Raw genomic sequence first — 24135 nt, 5'->3', positions numbered from 1 at the left:
CCCTATTGCTTAGAGCCGGCAAAGAGAATGACTGGGGGGTGGAGCTAGAGGGGGAGCTATATGGACAGCTCTGCTGTGTGCTCTCTTTGCCACTTCCTGTTAGGTAGGAGAATATCCCACAAGTAAAGGATGAACCCGTGGACTGGATACACCTTACAAGAGAAATAACTATATTCAATGCTTATACAATAAGTCATGGACCTATTATTTTGCAGTGTGTTGCATACTTCCTGATATATATGATTCATATGTTAATTAAAAAAATATTTAAAAAAAAAACAACATGAAACCCACATGGTGATCAAAAAATAAATATAAAAAATAATATTAACCGGTAAAAAAAATCCATTAAAATAAAAAAATAAAAAAGTTATGAATGATCTGAATTTGGCAAATATGAGTATGAAATTCTGAGTAACTTTTGATAAATAATTTGCGCTTACCTTCATTTAGCGTGAGAAGCAGAAGATTTATGGTGAAACACGTACACAAAGAACAAGCCGGCATTTGCCACCTGTTCAACATAAAAAGAATATTTAACTAACCATAAAACAAAAACTTTTTCAATGTATAAAGTGCAAAACACATCATAATATTCAGAACATCAGTAATTTATTTAGCGAGATGAACATAAAAGTGCCAAAAGAAAATGCTCCAATATGTTATTGCACTATTGCTTGTATATAACTGTGTGTTTAAAGGGACATTATACACTTGCATAAATGTTTTGTAGATGATCTATTTAAAAGCCCATAAAGTTTGTTTTTTTTTAAAAAATGTATAATTTTGCTTATTTTTAAATATCATTGCTCTGATTTTCAGACTCCTAACCAAGCCCCAAAGTTTTATGTGAATACTGTCAGCTACCTTCTCCAGCTTGCTCCTGTTTGTGTAAAGGGTCTTTTCATATGCAAAAGAAGGGGGAGGGGGGGAGGGTCTTATTTGCCACTTGCAATGGGCTTTCCAGCTACCTTTTCAACAGAGCCAAACTGACAGCTTCTAAGTAAGTTTTTAAACCATTTCATACTGGATTTTTATATCAGTATCTGTGCATCTTATTCTTTATAGTAATGTCTATTACATGCAGTTATATGAAAATGAGTGTATACTGTCCCTTTAACCTCTGCAATAGGGTTAAACACATAGTAAAAGTCCATTCCAGAGCAATGTACTAATGGAAGCTAACTGAACACACCTGGTGAGCCAGTGACAAGAAACAAATGCGTGCAGCCACCAATCACTAGCTAGATTACCAGTGGTGTAGGATATATACATATCTTTCAACAAAGAATACCAAAAGTACAAAGTACATTTGAAAATAAATTTAAAAAGGGTCTTAAAATGGCATGCTCTATCTGTATGATGCAAGTTTAATTTTCACTTTCCTATGATTTTAAGCAATATGAGGGCAATATACGATCCCTGTCTGGTATACTGAATTGGCAAAACAATATCTATTTTAAAACACATTCCTAAGAAATCTACTCTTTCAGGGTAAGGTCACATGACAATCACATTTATTAATGCAATATAAAAATCAGAAATCTGCCAGACCCGAGACTTAGGCAGCGGAGAGAAGGCAGTGCGCGTGTGCGCCTACAGAAGATAGTGATACAGCTTCAGATTATCTTTAATGCTCAGCTTCTGTAACAAAAACAGCAGTGCTGGACAAGTGGGGTGAGGGCAAGAATAGTTTACATTTTGTAAAATCTCCAATTAACTTTCTCTTTCTTCCTTTCTACTGATCAGCATATTCCGTTATCTTTATGAGACTGATTTTGTGTTGCTTTATTTACTTCTATTATCAATTTTATTTTGTTCTCTTAGTATCTTTTCATGAAAAACAGGGACATAATACTAATACTACTCAATTCTAAATGACTAGTAGATATTTTTCTGATAAATTTCACAATTTATTTCAGTTTGCTGGCCCTCTGCATCATGTGACAGCCATCAGCCAATCACAGACTCATATGCATTTACTGTAAACTCTTGCACATGCTCTTTAGTAGCCGGTGCCTCAGGAAGTACGCATATAAAAACACTGTGCACAATTTAATAATAGAAGTAAATTCTGAATCCTAAAAGTGTCCCTTTAAAGGGACATGAAAGCCAAAAAAAAAATATTTCATGATTCAGATAGAGAATACAAATTCAAACAACTTTCTAATTTACTTCCATTATCACATTTTCTTTGTTCTCTTAGTATATTTTGTTGAAAGGCAGGGATGTAAGCTCAGGAGCGTGCATGTGTCTGGAGCACAATATGGCAGCAATTTTGCATGAATGTTATCCATTTGCGAGAGCACTAGATCCTGCCATGTAGTGCTCCAGACACCTACCTACGTATCTCTTCAACAAGGAATAACATGGGAATGAAGCAAATTTGATAATAGGAATAAATTGGAATCTTTTTAAAATTGTATGCTCTGTCTGAATCACAAAATTAAATTTTGGGGTTTTATAGCCATTTAAAGGGACATTAAAACACTTTGAGATGGTAATACAATATAATAAACTGTATAAATAAAAAAAAACTTTACAATATACTTTCATTATTTATTTTGTCCCCTTTTTCTGTAATTCCATTCTGAAATTGTGAGCTTTTCAGTTTGTTAGAAATGGAAGAGCAGAACACTGTTATATTCCACACAGCCATTGGTTGCACACTCTAGTGACCTATTTATAACTGTCCCTAATTACAGTTTACAACATGGCAGCTCCCAGTGTTTTATAGACACTTAAACTTTACACTCATTTTGTCAATATTTAAACAACTAATGAAACTTTAAAAAAACTCTAGATTTTATTCTCAGACTAATATTTTCTTTGAATGCATCATCTATCTAGCAATTATTTAGTGTTTAAAGTCCCTTTAAGTTTAGCCTGCTGTTTAGCTCCTACTCTGCTGTCCTCAAGATGTGTCCCAAAGTAAATAGCAGGCAAATGGATTTTCAATAAATTAATTCTGAACAAATCCCTTAAAGGGACACTGAACCTAATTTTTTTTTCTTTTGTGATTCAGATAGAACATTAAATTTTAAGCAACTTTCTAATTTACCCCTATTATCATTTTTTCTTCGTTCTTTTGCTATCTTTAATTGAAAAAGAAGGCATCTAAGCATTTTTCTTAGTTCAGAACTCTGGACAGCACTTTTTTATTGGTGGATGAATTTATCCACCAATCAGCAAGGACAACCGAGGTTGTTCAACAAAAATGGGCCGGCATTTAAACTTTCTTGCATTTCAAATAAAGATACCAAGAGAATAAAGAACATTTGATAATAGGAGTAAATTAGAAAGTTGCTTAAAATTTCATGCTCTATCTGAATCATGAAAGAAAAAAATTTGGGTTCAGTGTCCCTTTAACTAATATCAAAGAAAATTACAGAAATATTTTTTCGTGATGATTCATCCAAAATTATTTTTCTTTATCTGTATACATGTGTATTCCTTAGCCATGTAGGGAATGCCCATGCACTGTATTCACTAAGCCTTCACAGAAATTGTTGATCGGTCTTATTATTTCTACACGTGTGAGCATACCTAGGTATGCTCTTCAACAAAGTGTATCAAAAGAAGAGAGTCAATTTGAATAAATTGGAGGATTTTTAAAAAATTGTACACACAATCTGAATCAAGTTTTAATAGAGTTTCACGTCCCTTCAAAATATAACATAAAAAACAGGCCAAAATTTTAGAGAAAATACATACAAAAACAGGAAGTGAATATATTTAAAGGGGCAGTAAAGTGAAAATTAAATTTCAGATAGAGCATGCAATTTTACACAATGTTCCAATTTACCTCTATTATATATATTTGTGTTGTTCTCTTGTTATTCTTTATTGAGCAGCAACTCACTGTTGATGAATTGTCGCACATTTATGCTCTTATCATAGGCTAACCTGAGGTGGTCTGCTAGCTCCCAGTAGTGCCTTGCTGCCATTTTAAAAAAGGTTGCCAAGAAAATTAAGCAAATAATAGAAGTAAATTGGAATGTTGTTTAAACCCCACCAATAACCTCAAAGAAAGATTTGCATTCCTGCTAGGGTCGCCACCTCAGCCATGTTTTCCTGGACACTTATAAGTTACACTGCAGGGTGTACAGGGAGGAACACAAATAGTGCATACAGATAGTGCTGTCCGGAAACACAATACATGTTCCTCCCTGCCCACCCTGCAGCATGTGTAACTCATAAGAGTCCAGGAAACATGGCTGAGGTGGTGACCCGAATTCCTACCCAAATATTAGTGGTTTGAATTCTTCTATCACTTTTTTTTAAATACATTTTCTTATTTAACTTTACCACTGCTGAAAAACAGAACAATGCATTTAAATAGATTATTTGTACACTATAAAATAAAACTGAAATGGAGAGATAAGCACAGACGGTGAGGGCAGCTGGTGGTGAGTTGCATAGCGGCGCTCCGGCCGCCATTTTACCCATTTTACCCACTCTATCTTTTATCCTGCTGGGGAACTTGAAAAAGACATGACACGAGGGCCTTGAGGCAGAAAATACTACTAATAGCCCCCGACCCCCGGTAAAGCGGAGGAAAGGGCTTGGGGAAAGTGGAGGACATAATTTTCAGATGGTGGGCAGGCTAATAGGAAAGAAAAAAAGAACTACGCAATTTAATCTGGTCCCCAGCTGCCGCTCCACGTGGCCACAGCCGTACGCACCTTTCTCAAAAGACACTGCACCAGAACCTGATACACAAGAGGCAGATATTAAGACATAGAAGAGACTGTGTGTTAGATTCGACAACCTCTTTTGCCCAGTGGTATATATGTTTTTCCTCCTTTTGCCACTCGGACAATTCACTGCACTGAACTTGCTAGATATGCGGGCATCCCCCTGGGGCCTTCTGGGGTGGGAAGATGCTGAAAAACGACCGAATGTGATATAAAAAACATGCAGTGCACTGAACGCCAACATTCTGCAAATGCATAAACGTTAAAGGCACAAGCTACCTAAAGGAGACCAGAACACCAGCAAATAATAGCTAGGCCTAGAGACTCTTTTATCTGTCTGATTTTCACTACTGGGGGCGAGAATAAAATTCCGGATAGGTGCATGCAGAAATACTACTCCAGCTTCGTCAAAACTACCGGCACCATGTCTAACAGGCAGAAACATCAAGAAAGGAAATCTAAAGTGGCTGCCGAGGTACACGCTGCAGAAAACATGACTGCAGAGATTATGGATGAGGGTCTGACGGACACTCACCCAATTGTTTCTCAAATCTCGGCCCTATTTCTACCCAAGATAGAGCAGCTACAGACAGGGATGGACTCACTGTCATCTGATTTTAAGTCCTTTTCATCTAGGCTCCAACATGTGGAGCAGAGAGTTGGAGATGGAGAAGTCTTGCAAAGAGAAAGTTCTACAAAGATCAGAGCACTTGAGGCCCAGAACAAGCTATTGCTAGATAAAGTTGACGACCTCGAAAACCGCTCGAGGCGCAACAACCTGCGCATTGTCGGTCTTCCAGAAACCGTGCAAAATACAGACCTAATTGAGTTTGCTGAACGAACCCTACCCACTATGCTACACTTGAGGCCTGAAGACATACCATGTATTGTTGAGAGAGCTCATAGGGTAGGTAGCTCTAGCCAAGACCAGAAAAATGTGAGAGGGCCACGGCAAGTAATGATCCGATATCTTAATTTCAAGGACAAAATTCTACTTCTGAGAGCCTATCGCCAGTCCTCACCCCTAAGTTTTGAGGGGAAGAAAATTCTGATATTCCAAGACTACTCAGCGGAAATATCTAGAAGGAGAAGGGAGTTCTCGCCTTATTGTAAATCACTAACAGAGGCTGGTCGCACCTTTTCCCTAATGTTCCCTGCGAAACTCAAGCTTCAGACCCAGCAAGGGGTTAAATTCTTTGAAGACCCTAGACAACTCCAGAAATTCCTGAGACAGGAAAAGGATCCTGCACCAAATGACACCTGAGAGGGGGTAAATAAGTCCCAAGAGACAATAAATAAAGACTCTTATTATCTGGCATATAGCTTATGAGAGTGGGACAAACCTAGACCAACAACAGGTCAACTATGTAGCAAGTACTCCTATCATGGAGAGGGTTTGATGTTTTTCCTTTTCATATTTGTTCAACAGTTCATACTTTTATTATTGTTATGTTACACTACATATACCTAAGATTTTCTTAGTCAAGATGCCGTAATATTCATGATAGAATAGGTAATACTGATCTTAGCGAAGTAAGAGTAGACCTTTCCAAAAGATTATTAGAACTGGACAGTGAGAAGACATTCAGCACCTGTAGGGTTGCAGTCCATATAAATGGCCACTAATTGTCGTAAGCCTGAATTGGAGAGTTGGAAGGCGATCCTCCCCTGAATACTTATGTACCTATCGTAGCTGCTAGAAAGGGGATCTGGGGAGGTAACTAACTAATTACTCATATTAGATGGGGAAGAATGCTACATTTAAGACATTTCTCAGTAGCTCAATTTCTTAGGCTGAAATTGCCCACAAAAGGGAAAGAAATAAAAGAGAAAAGAGAAGGAGGGAATGGGAACAAAGAATATATAAACTTGCCTTATATCAGGGAATTTAGAACCAGGGGGAAGTGTACTGCACACACAAAATTGCACTATGCACACCAATCAAGTGTTGAAGGAAAATTGGTGTGACTTGATAGAAATGTCATTGTTTGTTCAAAACTGTTTTGTATGTTATTTACTTAATTCTTTTTTATCTAGCCAACAGGATGCTTGCCTCTCTCCCGGGGAACCAGTGAGGGGGGAAATTAGTCATAGTCGGAAGAACATTGTCACAATACTAACGAAACTCCCAAGGTATTTCACAACTGTCATAGCACATCTCCCCACAATAACACGCACATCTGCATATCAAGCACATAACACAGTCCCTCATGTCATGTAGTAACCTATCTATCATGAGTTGGAATGTGGGAGGTATTACGTCCCCCCAAAAGCGTAGATCAATATTAAGGTATTTACATTCTAGAGGAACTGACATTGCTATTCTGGAAGAGACACACCTTTCACAACTAGAACACCAGAAGCTGAGGCAGAGTTGGGTGGGAGAAGTTATTTATACGCCATATGAACAGAGAAGGGCTAGAGGGGTAGCGGTCCTGTTTAAGAAGTCCTTGCAATACACTATTACCAAAACTCTAATTGATCAAGAAGGTAGATATATTATGATTCAGCTAGAAGCGGGGGGGTTGTCTTTTGCGCTAGTTGGTGTATATGGACCGCAAACCCAGAAGCAAATGTTCTGGAAGACACTACACTCAGAAATGTTGAAGTTTACCACCTTACCTCTCCTCATTGGAGGAGATTTTAACATTGCCCCACAGGTCCCCGCTGACAGATTTTCTAACCCAGCCAGAAACACCCCTTCAGCACACAGAGTACAGAACTCAAAAAAGGAGTCACTGATTATACGCACATTGGCGAGATCTCTGAACTTGCAAGATGTGTGGAGAGCCAAACACCCAGAAAGTAGAGAATTCACATGTATGTCTGTGGCAAAGGATACTCTTTCGAGATTAGACTATTTTCTGGTTTCCTCGAGCTTCTGCCCAAGAGTTGCAGAGGTTGTGGTAGACCCTATTACAATCTCCGACCACGCTCCTATAGGGATCAAGTTCCACGCGGGTGGCACTGCTCGCACACCTAATAAATGGATTTTCCCAACTTACCTATATAGAGACCCAAACTTCTATAGGCATATCCTTGGAGAATGGCACACATACATGGACCTTAATAGAGAACACATAGACAACCCTCTCCTATTTTGGGAAACGGCCAAGGCAGTTCTGAGGGGAACCATATCAACTTACGCTGCATCATTTAAAAAACAAAACAAGCAAAAAACAGAACAGCTTTTAGTACGCCTTATAAATGCTAGGAATAGATACCTCAGAAATCCCAACACCAAAACCAGATATAAATATAAGGAAGCTAAAACACTTAGAGACAACTACATCTTTCAACAAACTAACAGAGCTTATTCCAAAACGCAAGCTAAATATTACAGGTTTGGAAGTAAAACTGGGAAATTACTGGCTAGAGTGACTAGACTGACCAGAAAGAGAAGCTCAATTCTAGCGATTAAACAAGGAGCTGCCATACTTAATAGGGAAACAGACATTCAAAATGCATTCACTAATTTCTATAGAGGTCTCTATTCTAAACAACATATACACGACTCTGACAGAGACAGATTTTGGGGCCCCATCCAGCTGCCACAAATAGAACAGGACCAACTCAGGGGAATTAACTCCCCTATTACCCCAGAGGAAATTGTAGACACAATTAAAGGTTTGAAATTAGAGAAGTCCCCCGGACCGGACGGGCTGCCGGCGGAGTTCTACAAAATTATGGGGCCAGATATAGCTGAGTCCCTCGCAAGGTTATTTAATGGACTATTGGATGATACGGTGGCGCCATCGGCTAGATTTGCAGAAGCCCACATCAGTATTATACCAAAAGAAGGTCGCGATCCCCTTCTACGCCAATCCTATCGGCCTATATCCCTGTTGAATCTGGTAGAGTGGGACTCATAAAAATGGTATTTTTCCCAAAAATGCTTTATTTTTTTCAGACGTTACCCTTTCTCCTTAAAAAGTCAGATCTGCTAAATGTGGTCCATATGGTCCTTCAGTTCGTTTGGACTAATAAGAAACATAGGGTCAGCTACTTAAAACTCACGGCGGCCCGAGAGATGGGAGGCTTAGCACTGCCCAACTTTGAACTCTATAACTGGGCAGCTCAGTGTAAATTCGCCATTGACTGGCTAACCGGGAAAGAAAAATTTACAAACATTAAATTAGAGAATGCACTAATAAAACCCTGGACATTAGACATGATACCACACTTGACACACTCGCAAGCTACTAAATACTTGACAGACAATGATTTGCTGAGTCAACCTGCTAGAGCCTGGAGGTTGGCCTACAAATATTTGGGAGGTAACAATAGACTGCTGACCTACTTGCCTTGGGGAGGGAACCCTGAATTCCCTGCGGGTATCACATCCGAAGCATTTGCTCGATGGAGAGAGTTAGGATTAAGAACAGTGGGCCAGACCCTGACACCAGGGGGGGAACACATGCAATCATTTGAAGACTTGAGACGGACATTTGGGATGCCCAGCACACACCACTATGCGTACCTTCAGGCTAGGCATTACCACACAGTACTACAAAAGGAAAATCAGGAAGCTACACAATTGCATATTAAACGAGTAATGCAGTTAGCAGAGCAGGGCAACACATCCATTTCCCCACTTTACATGACCCTGAACAACTCAACTAACACATCGTGCAGCAGTAAAATTGCTGAGGTTTGGAGTTCTTTGTTGGGGGAGGTAGTCACTGGTAAGGACATAGAGGAGAGTATCCTTAAAGTCAAACGAGCCACTCTCTCTTCAGATGTAAGGGAGTCACACTTCAAACTCATGCATGACAGTTACATAACACCCAAGAAATACCAAAAATGGAGAACCGACAGGGAAGACAAATGCCCAAAGTGCGGGAAGACAGATGCAGACATTAAGCACATGACGTGGAGCTGCCCCAAGTTAGTTAAGTTTTGGAAAATGACAAATTACTGGGCGACTCTGAACACACATTCCCACATTCCTGAACTAACATTTAGAAACATTGTACTGTTGGATTTTGGGGATGTCCCAAGACAACTTAAGATATTCACCTCTAACATAGTTTTGGTAGCCAGGCGCTTAATATTCCAAAACTGGCTCAAACGTAATCCACCTACTGTGACACAGTTGAGACAGACATTGCTTAACCAATTGTTTATCGAACAATCAGATGGACTAGGCGACATGACTAAGAGAGTTAAATCTTTCGTCACTAAGTGGGAACCCTTCATACACACACTCCCAACAGCGCTACAAAAGATCATTATAACACCATTTAAAAACACGGAGTACATACTTGAAGCCAATTTGAGAGGGGAGTGGGTATTCGACTAACTAGGAACTGAAGGAGGGGGGAGAAGAGGTGAGTAATCCGAGTTGGCAAATATCATTGTTCAATTAGTTATCAGAATTTGTTTGTATGTTACAAAAAGTGCCCTAAGGGAGGACTAAACCATGCTACACAAGTCTAGTTATTCTATTAAATGGTATTGTATTCACCATGTAAGCCTTAGCTGCCCCATAGCTAGGGGCACAATTGGTTCAGACCAGTCTCTCATGTTGAAAAGAATGTTGTTGAATTATCATTTGATGGTTGTACTGAATATATGATGTATTTGTCTTCCTGAACGTGGCACACAAAAATAAAGATATTTAAAAAAAAAAATAAAACTGAAATGTGTAGGTTTTAGAATATGTTTTTTAAAAAGCTAGCCCTTGGGCAGAGTAGAGAGGAAACACTTTATTAAATACATCTGAAAGCAACAGGTGGATAGGAATTCATTTTACAGTATGCGTACTGGTTGACTAGCACTCTTAAACCAGAGGTCGACAAATCTGTTTCAAATTTAGGAGCCAGGCAATTGCATTTGTATATAGATATACAGAGAAGAACAAAAAAAGTTAGAAGTCAGGGGTAAAATTACCAGTGGCTCCTGGGTTTGTCAAGCCCTGATTAAAGGAAAAAAAAAAAACATAACTAATATACTTCAACAAGTATTAGGATTTAATTGTATTTAAAGGCATGCAGACATGTAAGAAGTATTAGGATTTAATTGTAAATAAAGGAATACAGACATGTAAGGGTTAACTCGGTATATATTAGGATTGGTTACTCATAAAATCCTTCTGAAATATTTCACAGATAGGCAGAAAAAGATGAATTCCCTGTCTACCCTTGTAAGTGATGGGGGTGCTTAGTGACAGTTTATAAATATAACAACTGTATAACTGAAATAATAAAATATTCATTTGAGCAGTGTTTATACAGCTGTGGTTTATGTTTATTTTTTATATTTAAAAATTACACTAAAATACCTAATAGGACTTTAGACATGGAGTTGAATGCCTAATCAAAAGGTGCACATTAATTTTGTTACTTATCAGTAATACAATGTAACAAAAACCCTCTAGAGTTTATTCCTGCTTGGTAAGCACCAACCTCTACTGTGCTTATAAACAACTAAAAATGTCTCAAACACACCAGTAAATGAATGCTATATACAGTATCATGATGAATTCAAAGCAAAGATTAGTCTGAGAACAGTATGTATATGTATTTTTTTTTAATTATCGGCTAGATTACGAGTTTTGCGGTATGAGTGAAAAAGCAGCGTTAAAGCTCTTTTTCACTACCGCAGGTATTACGAGTCTTGCAGGTTTATGGGCACTGCACACTTTTTTGGCCGTAACGCAACGTAACTACTGGAGCTTTCAAAAAGTCCTTTTTCAATGGGACTTCCTTTGCGCCGGTATTATGAGTTCTGCCTGGGAGGCCAAATAGTGAGCGGTACACCCTAAAACTTAAAGATCCATAAGGTAAACTGAAAGTCAGTAGTTATTACTTTTACGCTACAAAGCTGTAACATAAAACTCATAATTAAAGTGCTAAAAAGTACACTAACACCAATAAACTACCTATTAACCCCTAAACCGAGGCCCTCCCGCATCGCCAATAGGATTTTTGGAATTTTTTCACCTTCAATTCCAATTGGCTGATAGAATTCTATTGGCTGATGCAATTTAGGATTTAGGATTTAGCTTGCATTCTATTGGCTGTTCCAATCAGCCAATAGCATGTGAGCTCAATCCTATTGGCTAATTGGGTCAGCCAATAGGATTGAAGCTTAATCCTATTGGCTGATTGCATCAGACAATAGGATTTTTTCACCTTTAATTGCGATTGGCTGATAGAATTCTATCAGCCAATCGGAATTCAAGGGATGCCATCTTGGATGATGTAATTTACAGGAGAATTCATTGATCAAGAAGACGTCAATTGAAGAGGATGCTCCACGCCGGATGTCTTGAAGATGGACCCGCTCTGTGCCGGATGGATGAAGATAGAAGATGCCGTCTGGTTTGAAGACTTCTGCCCGGTTGGATGAAGACTTCTTCCTTTTTAGGGCAATGGGGAGCTTAGGTTTTTTAGTTAGGATTTTATTTGGGGGGTTGGTTGTGTGGGTTGTTTGTATTTTTCAGGTAAAAGAGCTAATTTCTTTGGGGCAATGCCCCGCAAAAGGCCCTTTAAGGGCTATTGGTAGTTTAGGCTAGGTTTTTTTTTATTTTGGGGGGGCTTTTTTTATTTTGATAGGGCTATTAGATTAGGTGTAATTAGTTTAAATATCTGATAATTTCTTTTTTTATTTTGTGTAATTTAGTTTATTGTATTTAATTTATTTAATTGTAGTGTAAGGTTAGGTGTTAGTGTAACTCAGGTTAGATTTTATTTTACAGGTAAATTTGTATTTATTTTAGCTATGTAGTTAGTAAATAGTTAATAACTATTTACCAACTATTCTACCTAGTTAAAATAAATACAAACTTGCCTGTGAAAAAAAAATAAAACATAAGATAGCTGCAATATAACTATTAGTTTTATTGTAGCTAGCTTAGGGTTTATTTTACAGCTAAGTATTTAGTTTTAAATAGTAATTATTAAGTTATTAATAGTAGGTTTTAATTAGATTTATTTTAATTACATTAAAGTTAGGGGGTGTTAGGGTTAGACTTAGGGTTAGGTTTAGTGGTTATTAAATTTAGTATAGTGGCGGCGACGTTAGGGGCGGCAGATTAGGGGTTAAAAAATGTAGGTAGGTGGCGGCAATGTTAGGGGCGGCAGATTAGGGGTTAATAAGTGTAAGATTAGGGGTGTTTAGACTCTGGGTTTATGTTAGGGTGTTATGTGCAAACATAAATTTTCTTTCCCCATAGGAATCAATGGGGCTGCGTTACAGAGCTTTACGCTCCTTTATTGCAGGTGTTAGACTTTTTTTCAGCCAGCTCTCCCCATTGATGTCTATGGGGAAATCCTGCACGAGCACGTAAAACCAGCTTACCGCAGCGCTGGTATTGGAGTGCGGTATGGAGCTCAATTTTGCTCTACGCTCACTTCTTGACTGCTAACGCCGGGTTTTTGTATACCTGTAATACCAGCACTGTAGGTAAGTGAGTAGTGACAATAACTTGCAAGTTAGTACCGCACTGCTCATAACGTAAAATTTGTAATCTAGCCGTATATTAGTTGTTTAAATACTGAAGCTAGAAATATAAAGCATTAGTTTCAATAAAAGTAATAAAACTAAAAGAATGTAGTTTCTATAAAGTAATAGGCACTGGTTGGAACCTAGGTTTTCCCCTTACTTTGATGCTGAAGACAATTTGAGACGGATATAAAAAAAAAAGGCCTTAAAGAAGTGTGCAAACTAGGAAGTGTAGAAAATAGGATGTTAAAAGTAACTATCTAAAAGTTATTCCACACAGCCTTGTTTACACACTGTTTTATATTGGTTTCTAATTGTCCTCAGCAGAATAGATAATTGGGGGAGAACCTAGGTTTCAACACGGCATTGACCATTACTTAAAAAAACTCAGTGGAATTGAGAAAACCGACAACTTTCAAAGTTAAATTACAGGAAAAAGGGACCAAATATTGAAATAATATGGCAAAGTGTTAATACTACACAAAAGTAAACAGTTTATATTACTATTTAAAAATGTTTAAAGTCCCTTTAATGCTAGAAATCAGAGTTTAGAGCTGATAGAGTACTAAAAGAATTGCATGTGAGCAGAAATAACACTTTAACCCCTTAACGACCAGCGCCGTAACCCTGGACTGGGGCGGGACTGCTACTGAAAAAAAAATAATCAGAGCAGCAGGAGAGGGGTATCATACAGAGGGATGGGATAAGTGGGTGGGAAATCGATCTGGGAGGAGGGTAGGGCAGCTACACTATGTATTGTATGTATTGGGTACTTGTAAAGGGCGGCTAATCACCCGTAAGGGTCTCAAGGCACTGCTCATTTTATCGACCTTGGAAGGGTGAAAGGCTGAGTGGACCTCACCGGGGATCGAACCTGCAACCTACAGATCTCAGCCACAGTGCCTTAGCATGCTGAGCTATCTGTCCGGCTACAGAAAAAATGCCTTTTATTTTCATACTGGGATACTTTCTGCCAGTACTTAAGATGGGGGTGACCACTGGAGGGTGGGGAAAGGAAGAGATCTGTTTAAGAGGTATCAGGGAGTGGGATGTGTCAGGTGGGAGGGTAATCTATATATTAAAAGGTAAAATTAAAACTACAAGCTACCTAATTAACCCCTTCACAGCTGGGCGTAATACAAGTGTGGTGCGCAGCTGCAATTAGCGGCCTTCTAATTAAAAAAAAAAGCAATGCCAAAGCCATATATGTCTGCTATTTGTGAACAAAGGGGAACCCAGAGTAGCATTTACAACCATTTGTATTATAATTGCACAAGCTGTTTGCAAATCATTTCAGTGAGAAACCTAAAGTTTGTGAAAAAATTAACGATTTTTTTTTTTATCGCATTTGGCGGTGAAATGGTGGCATCAAAAATACCAAGATCAATACTTTGGGCAGCTACTAAAAAAAAAAAAATAGTTGATAGGTAAATATAAAAAAAGGCTCTATTTCTGTTTAAATGTAGTGATGTCAAAAATGCTAAAAATGCTCTGGTCTTTTGGGGAAGTTTTTGTCTGAAAGGCCCGGTCCTTAAAGGGTTAAAAACAAAGTAGTTGATTTTAGAAGAACAAAAACAGCAGTAATAATTCATTTTTGAATACACCCATTTTAATATTATGTCAGTATCCCTTTTAAACAGTGTTTCTCAACTCAAATCTTCTAACAGACCAGCCTTTCATTATATCTTAACTAGAACACAGATGAAATAATCTGATGGGTGAGAGCAGGTTAGTAACCATGGTTACTGATCGGCTTATTTGTTCACTTGTGCTCAAGTTAAGATATCATGAAAATCTGGCCTTTTAGGGGGACTTGAGGACTGGAGTTGAGAAACACTGCTTTAAAGGGATATTACCTCATATGAGAGTGTAACATTAAAGTGATTGTACATTTACTGGACTATCTATACAATTAGCCTTCAAAACAGCGGCACTTTCATTGATAAAAAAAAATTAAACATCTTGCTGTTCCTCCGCCCGCACCTCGTACTTCATTTAGCTGAGTGATGACGAATTCTGCTTCTTCCAATCGTTGCATGCCCCACAAGCTGGATGCCATGTGGGACATGCAATGATTGGAAGATTTGCCATCACTCAGCTAAAAGAAGTACAGGGGGGGCGTGGCCGGGCTGCGTCCATGTTAGGACGCAAAAACTAGTTGCTCAAACAATACTACAGATAAGCTGCTGATTATCTTTAAAACAGGACTCCATCCACACTTATATGATCAACTTTGATGTAAGGGAGTACTGGACATGCTGATCGATACCAATATCAAGGTGATAACCCTATTTGGAGCTATAGACTGGGCCGTTAAATATTGAGGCAGTGGCCTACAACAATCCTGCTAACACTTCCCCCGGTTTCCCGGGTAAAGCAGTCCTACGGTGACTGCACAAGAGAGGAAGTAGTAGAACCACCTATTGTGAAACAATGGCGCTGAATCTAAAAGAAGCTGAAGCCACAATTCTATTCTTACTGGAGGACCACTTTAGGAAGCTCCACTCCATGATTAAAAGCTGTTTTGAAGCCAATGGGCCTAACACTACGGAAGGAGGTGAGGACCTATTAAGCACTACAATAAGGCAATCAAATATATCCCTGCAGACGGAGCATACTGCTCAGAAGGGAGAACCTATGATTCTGGCTCCTTGCATAGGGATTACGAGCGGTAACCAAGAGAAGATCCACTCTGGAGGGGGTGCAGCTCCACCAGTCTCCTATTTTTCCCCACAGGAGCACAGCCCCATCGTAACTAGGGGTAGATAAGCCTGCAGAAACCTCGGACGGGAACACAAGGTCTTACGCAGCAAAGTATACTGTGCCTTCGCAGTGGAGAGAACTGACGCTGGGATGCTTTCTACTAAATGAGTCAACCTTTGGAGGGGGACTAAAGAAAACCTCACTTTTCTACCTCCTGCAGTGTCACTCCTCCATACTTAGAACCACGTCGGCAAGACTCTTTAACTCACAAAGTCTGACCAGTTTTTAGAGTTGGGCTTTTTCCAATGTCCTGTATAGGAAAGTGGGGATGAGATAGATACATTGCTTGGGTTTGTGCCTCCCTGACATTCATCAGCCCGCACAGAATACTCACTGCTGAAAGTACTTGAGACTGACCACATCCATATGATCAGTAACTTTTTAGTTGTAATATAGAATGTTCAGGAGTCCATGTTTAACCTGCTACCATTCCTGCTGCCTGCACTTATTTATTATGCTTTCTCCCCCCTTCTGGTGTATTGTGGATGTTGGGAGCAGTATTTTTTGTGTGTGCATGAATCCCAGTAGTGCTAAATGAGAGTCTGTTAAAGTGAATGTACATTTTGATGATAAAGTGCACGGTTTTTAAAAATTCGATTAAAAACAGGGGCACTTTAATTCATCAAAATTTACATTTCACTTGTGGAGCAGCTGTCAAGATTAAAAAGGTAAGTATTTTCACGACACAAGTAAAATGTAAATTTTGATGAATTAAAGTGCCCCTGTTTTTAATCGAATTTTTAAAAACCGGGCATTTTAATTAATCAAAATTTACATTCACTTTAATGAAGACGTTAGGTCTGATAATCCGAGAGTTTCTCAAATTCTTGACATTATTGTGAAATTAGTATCCTATTGTTGTTCTGTGTTCCTGTGCTACTGTATACTGGTTGTAATTTTGCAAGCCTCATATGTTACACTTTCAGTGAGGATTATAATAACTATTTGTAGTTTCTGACCTTTATATCAGTTCTAGGGGAGCGAACCACCTAACTATACATATACATATGTTCCCTATAGGCATGTTTAAAGTAGACCTGATACTATTGCTATATATGTATATATGTTATCGTCACTGTGCTGCTAGGCAAGACCCCCTAAATGAGACTCTTTATATCTAGTATTCTGTCTACACTAAAGCATTAATAGGATATGTGTTTCTTAATATCATGCTATGTTAATGTGCTTCTATATAGTGCCTATAATGCTGTGGACCTCATGCAGTATACTATAGTCTTCACATTGAGCTCTAATGTAATAATGTGCCATCTAATGATAATGCTTTTGCATGTGTTCTCTATAGACACTACTAGAGCAAGTATGTTACTCTACTGCCGTATGGACATCATAGTTACTATGCTGATCAGAATGGTTTCTGCCGTTTCTCTTGCGGCCGAAGGGGCATGGCAATCTGGGATTTATAAAGTAGATACCTCCCAATTAAATCATTAAATATGTAGGCTTGATAGAAACTACCAAAAAGTGGGATCTACTAAACATTTTACACCAAACAGGTACATATATTGTCTTTTCCCTTTAGTTAGCTACATAGGCCAATACAATGGTACTGCTAAGGGTCAATCCAGCCTGGTTTATATTTTTTATTCCTTATACTCACCAGTTAGAGGGACATAATAGCCCCCAGACTACCTACTTAAGAGTTAGTCACTACTCTACATTGTGGTTTTACTGTTTTCTAATATGTCGCACTGAGCAGATGGAAGCGAACAGCCATTCATTAGTTGCAACTCATTTAATTAATATTAGGTGGTTCTTGTTAATGCTCAAGTTTTACTATTTCATATATAACTCTAATACTATCATTTTCAATAAGCAAGCGACGTCACACCATATGTACTTATTATTAATAAAAGAGGTTTATCATCTGAGACCCGAAAGTGGTCTCCTCGGTCTCAAATGACCACCCGTAGCTTAAAAAAATCTTCAGCTCTTTCTGGAGGCCCTAGAGTGGCCTTGAGTCATCTGGGAGGTCTCTAGATGGCATACTCCTTTTATATTGTTCACATGACCATTGTACAATTCTACTGTATGTGTATATTTCTTTTTCCCATTTTACTCCTTGTATCCATTGTATACTTGACTTTATTTCATGTGATATTCAAATTATCCTTATACTATTGTATGCTTTGAAAAGAACCTCAATAAAAAAATATATATATATGTTCTAAAAGAAGTACAAGGTGCGGGGGGAGGAACAGCACAATGTTTACCATCATAGATGGTAAATAGTTTACAAATAAAAGGTCTTAAAAAATGTCATCAATGAAAGTGCCCCTGTTTCGAAGGCTAATTGTATATACTGTGCAGTAAAATAAGAGACTTTACAATCAATCACTTTAAATGTGTATTTAAAAATGTCAATATTTTATCATTTTTTGTCCCCCTTTCCTGTAATTTAATTGTTAGTTTTCTAAAACTCCACTGAGTTTCTATAAATGAACGCCGACATGTTTGAAGTTTTTCCCTTATCTTACTCTCCTTCTGAGAGACAGATAAAAAACAGCAATAAGAGAGACGGTCTTATTTTGTTTGCAAAAATTCTATGTTATTGCCTGATTTATATCAGTCTCTAATTGTTCTCACCAGATGAAAGAGATAAATAGAAAGTTAGATCAAACATGGCAGCTCCCCTAACTTTATAGCAACTAGAGTATTTTATAGAAACCAAGAGGTCGATTTATCAAGCTGCGGCGGACAGGGGCGCATATACGCGCCCCTGTCCGCCGCAGCTTGCCTCTGGCGGTCTGAATTCCCCTGGCGGAATTCAGCATTGCACACGAGCGCTATTTTGCATTTGCGTGCAATCCCGCTCCCTGCCTGTGCACAGTCAGGAGCTGTCAATCCCCCTCCCCCCCCGGTCGGACGAGACTGGGGAGACTGAAATTCGCCACCTTAGAGGTGGTGAAAGGTTAAATAGGGCGTGCAGGTTCTCTTTTGAGCCTTTACACTCATCTCTTTAATATATAAACAACTAATATAATTGTAAAAAATATATCTAAATAGTATTCTAAGGATAATCTTTGCTTTGAATACATCATGACTGGCATGGTTTTACTGCTTAAAATCCCTTTAAAGGACATAGAACTCTAAACTAAACTTTTGTGATTTAAATAAACTGCATAATTCTTTTTTAAAAATTCCAGTTTATTTCTAATATCAAATTTATATTATTTGTTGAAACTTAGCTCCTTTCCATGAGCGCATCTAAGGGTAAGTGCAGCCATTACACATACAGTATTCAACACACGTGCACGCTCTCGATCCTACCTAAAGGGACAGTCAAGTCCAAAATAAACTTTCATGATTTAGAAAGGGCATGTAATTTTAAACAACTTTCCAATTTACTTTTATCACCAATTTTGCTTTGTTCTATTGGTATTCTTAGTTGAAAGCTAAACCTAGGAAGGCTCATATGCTAATTTCTTAAACCTTGAAGGCCGCCCTCTAATCTAAATGCATTTTTACAGTTTTTCACCACAAGAGGGTGTTAGTTCATGTGTTTTATATAGATAACATTGAGCTCATGCACATGAATTTACTGAGGAGTGAGCACTGATTGGCTAAAATGTAAGTCTGTCAAAAGAACTGAAATAAGAGGCAGATTTGCAGAGGCATAGCTACAAGGTAATTACAGAGGTAAAACATATATTATTATAACTGTGTTGCTTATCCAATACTGGGGAATTGGTAATAAAGGGATTATCTATCTTATAAAACAACAAAAATTCTGGTGTTGACTGTCCACATACATACATTTAAAATGATGGTGAGGCGAGAAGAGAGTTTAAAATCTTCCACTAAGCACAAAATATAGAGAAAATAACTCATTGTGTAGTACATTAACAAATCTAGACAAGCTAGAAGGCTTGTTTTTCCCATAGAAAACCTCTGAATTACATTATTTCCAATGCAGCAAAGGATTCTGGGTAAGATATGCAAATGAGGTTCACAATGACTCACTTTTTTACTTCAGTCTGCTTTTACGCCGACTCCCTTTACGTTATAGCATCGCTGTTCACACAGTTTATAAGCTTAGCTAGGGTTAGTACAGGGATTCAGACCAATCCCAGGACAGCCTGTTTCGTGTCAGCTGGGAGTAGGTTTGAATCACTGCTGGGTGAAGTAGATTTCTGGGCGAAATACAACAGCATTTAATATTATGGGGAGGCGAGAAGCGAGTTTAGAATCCTCCACTAAGCACAAAATATAGAGAAAATAACTCATTGTGTAGTACATTAACAAATCTAGACATAATATACTTTTATTATTTATTTTGTCCCCTTTTCCTGTAATTCCATTCTGAAATAGTGAGCTTTTCAGCTCCTGTTAGAAACGGAATTGCAGAACACTGTTATATTCCACACAGCCATAGGCTGCACACTCTAGTGGCCTATTTATAACTGTCCCTAATTGGCCACAGCAGAGAAGGTAACCTAAGTTACAACATGGCAGCTCCCATAGTTTTATAAACACTAAAACTTTACACTTATATTGTCGATATTTAAACAGAGAATTAATCTTTAAAAAAATAAATATACGTTATTCTCAGACCAAACTTGTCTTTGAATGCATCATTCTACCTAGCATTTAATGTCCCTTTAACTAAATTACTAGTGTTTATAGTACAAAACTTTATAGATAAAAATGTAGACACATGGAAAAACAAAAAGTTATCACACAGTAAATTAGTGTTTGTGGTTATTACCTCAAAAGGTATTTGATTCCATCCCATGTATCTTTAACAGGTTCCAAATATATCTCTATCCGCTTGTAGGAAACAACTAGATTGAAAAGATCAAAAGCCTGCGACTTATTTGTGCTCTGCGGAGACTCTGAGCCTGGTTCTGTCATTGTTGGGCTACCTTCCGAACAGCTTGTGCTCCCCAGAGATGCTGCATCTTTCTCAGTATTCTGCATGCTTGAAAAGAAGAGATTACATCATTATTAAATTACACATTAGGAAAAACAGAAAGCATCCTGGCACCATGAATATGGCACAAAGGAAATTGGTTAGGATTTGTTTAGCTGAAATTCCAGATCATTGTAGCAGTGTATAGCTTGGATTTGCATGGCTACTTTTTGTTATCTGCATCTCAAAAAGCTTAAAGGGAAATAAGATCAAAAATATTTATTTCATGATTTAGATGGAGAATACAATTTTAAACAACATTCCAATTTACTTCTATTTAATTTTTTTTATTTGCTTCATTCTTCATAGATCCTTTGTTGAAGAAATAACAATGCACAAGGGTTAGCCAATCACACAAGGCATCTATGTGCAGCCACTGATAATAATATTTAGATATCCTTTCCAACAAAGGATATAAAGAGAATGAATCAAATTAGATAATAGAAGTAAATTGGAATGTTGTTTAAAATTGTATTCTCCTTCTGAATCATGAAATAAATATGTTGGATCTTATGTCCCTTTAAGCTTTTTGAGGTGCAGATAACAACAATTTTTAATTAATTTTACTCTTGTTTCACATTTTGCTTCTGAAAGAAATGCTAATGTCACATGTAATAAAATCTAGGGCACAAGATAAACAGTTTATGTTTAAATAAGTATATGACTTGTGTGTGGGATGGATCTTTGTCATATGAATTTGCTCAATCAGCACAAAAACAAAGCTGTTTGTATTCACTATGTGACATCTGCCACAAATTTAAAAAAAAAACTTTTACCACTAATTACAACATTCTAACAAATAAAGGATAATGCATTTAGTTAGGTATACCTGACACATTATAAAGTATTGAACAGTACACTTCTTTATGTGATCTGGAATTCCAAGGATTCCTGTCTTTTACAACGATAACAAACATTTGTACAGCATTTACTTGCATTATCTTTGTCTCTGTAAAGATGTTAAAAAGATGGGACTAGCTAAAAAAAACACTGCAAATCTAAACTCTAAGGGAAGGGCCAAATTTAAATGAAAACTTAGGAGTTAACTGAAATATTTTTTAGGAGGCACTGAATATAGTGAGTTTAACTTCAATACCATATCTAATATCATACCTTAAAAATTGTGCTTGGCTCCCCTGTTTAAATATATATATATATATTACAAAACACACATATATATATATATATTATACAAAACACACAGATATATATATATATATATATATATATATATATATATATATTATACAAAACACACAGAGATATATATATATATTATACAAAACACACAAATAGATATACTGTATATATATATTACAAGCTCGGGAGCAGGTAGGAGTCCGAGTAAAGCAATGTTTTGAAACATATTATTAAAGAACAACTCCAGGCTTGAGGTCCAGCTCTTACAATATTGAGCAAATAGTAAACATAAGGCATGTCACCCATTGTCCCACAGATACACCTGCTGTATGTATGCGAGTACCTATAATCTCAAACACACTTTACTTTCCACGGATCACAAGCAGACACAATACACAATTGTTTTGTGTGACCTGCAATTGGGAAACACATGATTTCCCTATTTGCTTCCTTATCTGTGGCTGAATATTATAATAACAATAACCTGTTTCACCTATATTTGTTGTTTTATGAGGACTGGAGGTCGTGAGCAGCAGAATATACAGCACAACACACAACGCCACACACAGAGGTTATATAAGGCTCTGCTTTCTCACTCACTCTTACCTTCTGGCTTCCCTTTCACTGGCACATTATTGTCACTCCTGTTCCTATGCTCAGCTTCTCAGCACTTCCTGTTTAGAGTCATGATGACGTCACCGGAGCTCCCAGTTAGTGGGCTGGCGAGGGGGCGGGACAGAGAAAGTCCTAGGTATTAACCATGACAACACCGGCTGCCAACTCCTGCTTCACAATATAATAGCAGAGATGTTGATTCTTGTAGGGATCTATCTTGTGCAGAATTAGTTTCATTACCAGCTCAATAACTAAACTATTTCACTTCAATATGGGGACAGCTTATGTGTTTGTGGGGACAAGATTTCTCAAAACAAATTGTTATTACATCAAATATAGACAGGTGGTAAAATAATTTACAGTTTTTATTTATATTATTATAGAATTGCATCAAATATGTTTAATATATTTTTATGGCATTTGGTAAAGATTTTTAGCATAGTCTAAAAAGATAGCAATGATTAAAGTTAGTAAATTAATGACGCTTCAAATGGACATTAAACCATTTTTTATTATAAGTAACTAAAAGTACTGCATTCACTGCATACAAATAAATTTGCCATTTACATTTTGTTATCACGATTTGCAGGGTCAGTTCCACTCATTGAAAACCCTTCAGTGTTTTTTTTATCATGCAGTGTTCTAAACAATCAAGGTGTAGCATGTTAATGCTTATGTATATAATAAATATCTGAGCTTCTTAGAGAGAGAAGCAGTTTTCAAAAGTATTTTACAAAAAATAAGCATTTAATTGTAACAGTTTTACTTTACATAAAACACTAAGGCCTAGATTTGGAGTTTGGCGGTAGATGGGCTGTTAACGCTCCGCGGGCTTTTTTCTGGCCGCACCATAAAATTAACTCTGGTATCGAGAGTTCAAACAAATGCTGCGTTAGGCTCCAAAAAAGGAGCGTAGAGCATTTTTACCGCAAATGCAACTCTCGATACCAGAGTTGCTTACGGACGCGGCCAGCCTCAAAAACGTGCTCGTGCACGATTCTCCCATAGGAAACAATGGGGCTGTTTGAGCTGAAAAAAAACCTAACACCTGTAAAAAAGCAGCGTTCAGCTCCTAACGCAGCCCCATTGTTTCCTATGGGGAAACACTTCCTACGTCTGCACCTAACACTCTAACATGTACCCCGAGTCTAAACACCCCTACCCTTACACGTATTAACCCCTAATCTGCCGCCCCCGCTATCGCTGACCCCTGCATTATATTATTAACCCCTAATCTTCCGCTCCGTAAACCGCCGCAACTTACATTATCCCTATGTACCCCTAATCTGCTGCCCCTAACACCGCCGACCCCTATATTATATTTATTAACCCCTAACCTGCCCCCCACAACGTCGCCGCCAGCTACTTACAATAATTAACCCCTAATCTGCCGAGCGGACCTGAGCGCTACTATAATAAAGTTATTAACCCCTAATCCGCCTCACTAACCCTATCATAAATAGTATTAACCCCTAATCTGCCCTCCCTAACATCGCCGACACCTAACTTCAATTATTAACCCCTAATCTGACGACCGGAGCT

The 24135-nt window shown here is 37.9% G+C and overlaps 1 protein-coding gene across 4 annotated transcripts in view; it reads right to left on the bottom strand.

Annotated features, from left to right (window-relative positions):
- The window catches only part of ZFYVE27 (zinc finger FYVE-type containing 27), a 346652-nt gene extending 323992 nt beyond the window's left edge, over positions 1-22660 (bottom strand). For all 4 annotated transcript variants that reach the window (XM_053692545.1, XM_053692546.1, XM_053692547.1 and 1 more), the window contains exons 1-3: positions 22585-22660; positions 20635-20847; positions 444-514 (exon numbers count right to left, since the gene is read on the bottom strand). In XM_053692545.1, the coding sequence (XP_053548520.1) occupies positions 444-514; positions 20635-20846 (283 nt within the window). In that variant the 5' untranslated portion in view covers position 20847; positions 22585-22660. The remainder of the gene's footprint in view (positions 1-443; positions 515-20634; positions 20848-22584) is intronic.
- Positions 22661-24135: the final 1475 nt, after the last annotated feature.

This window comes from Bombina bombina, chromosome 9, assembly GCF_027579735.1.
Source record: "Bombina bombina isolate aBomBom1 chromosome 9, aBomBom1.pri, whole genome shotgun sequence".
Taxonomy (NCBI): Eukaryota; Metazoa; Chordata; class Amphibia; order Anura; family Bombinatoridae; genus Bombina; species Bombina bombina.
Note: the sequence above shows the minus strand (reverse complement) of the source record. Positions and strands in the feature narration are given on the sequence as shown.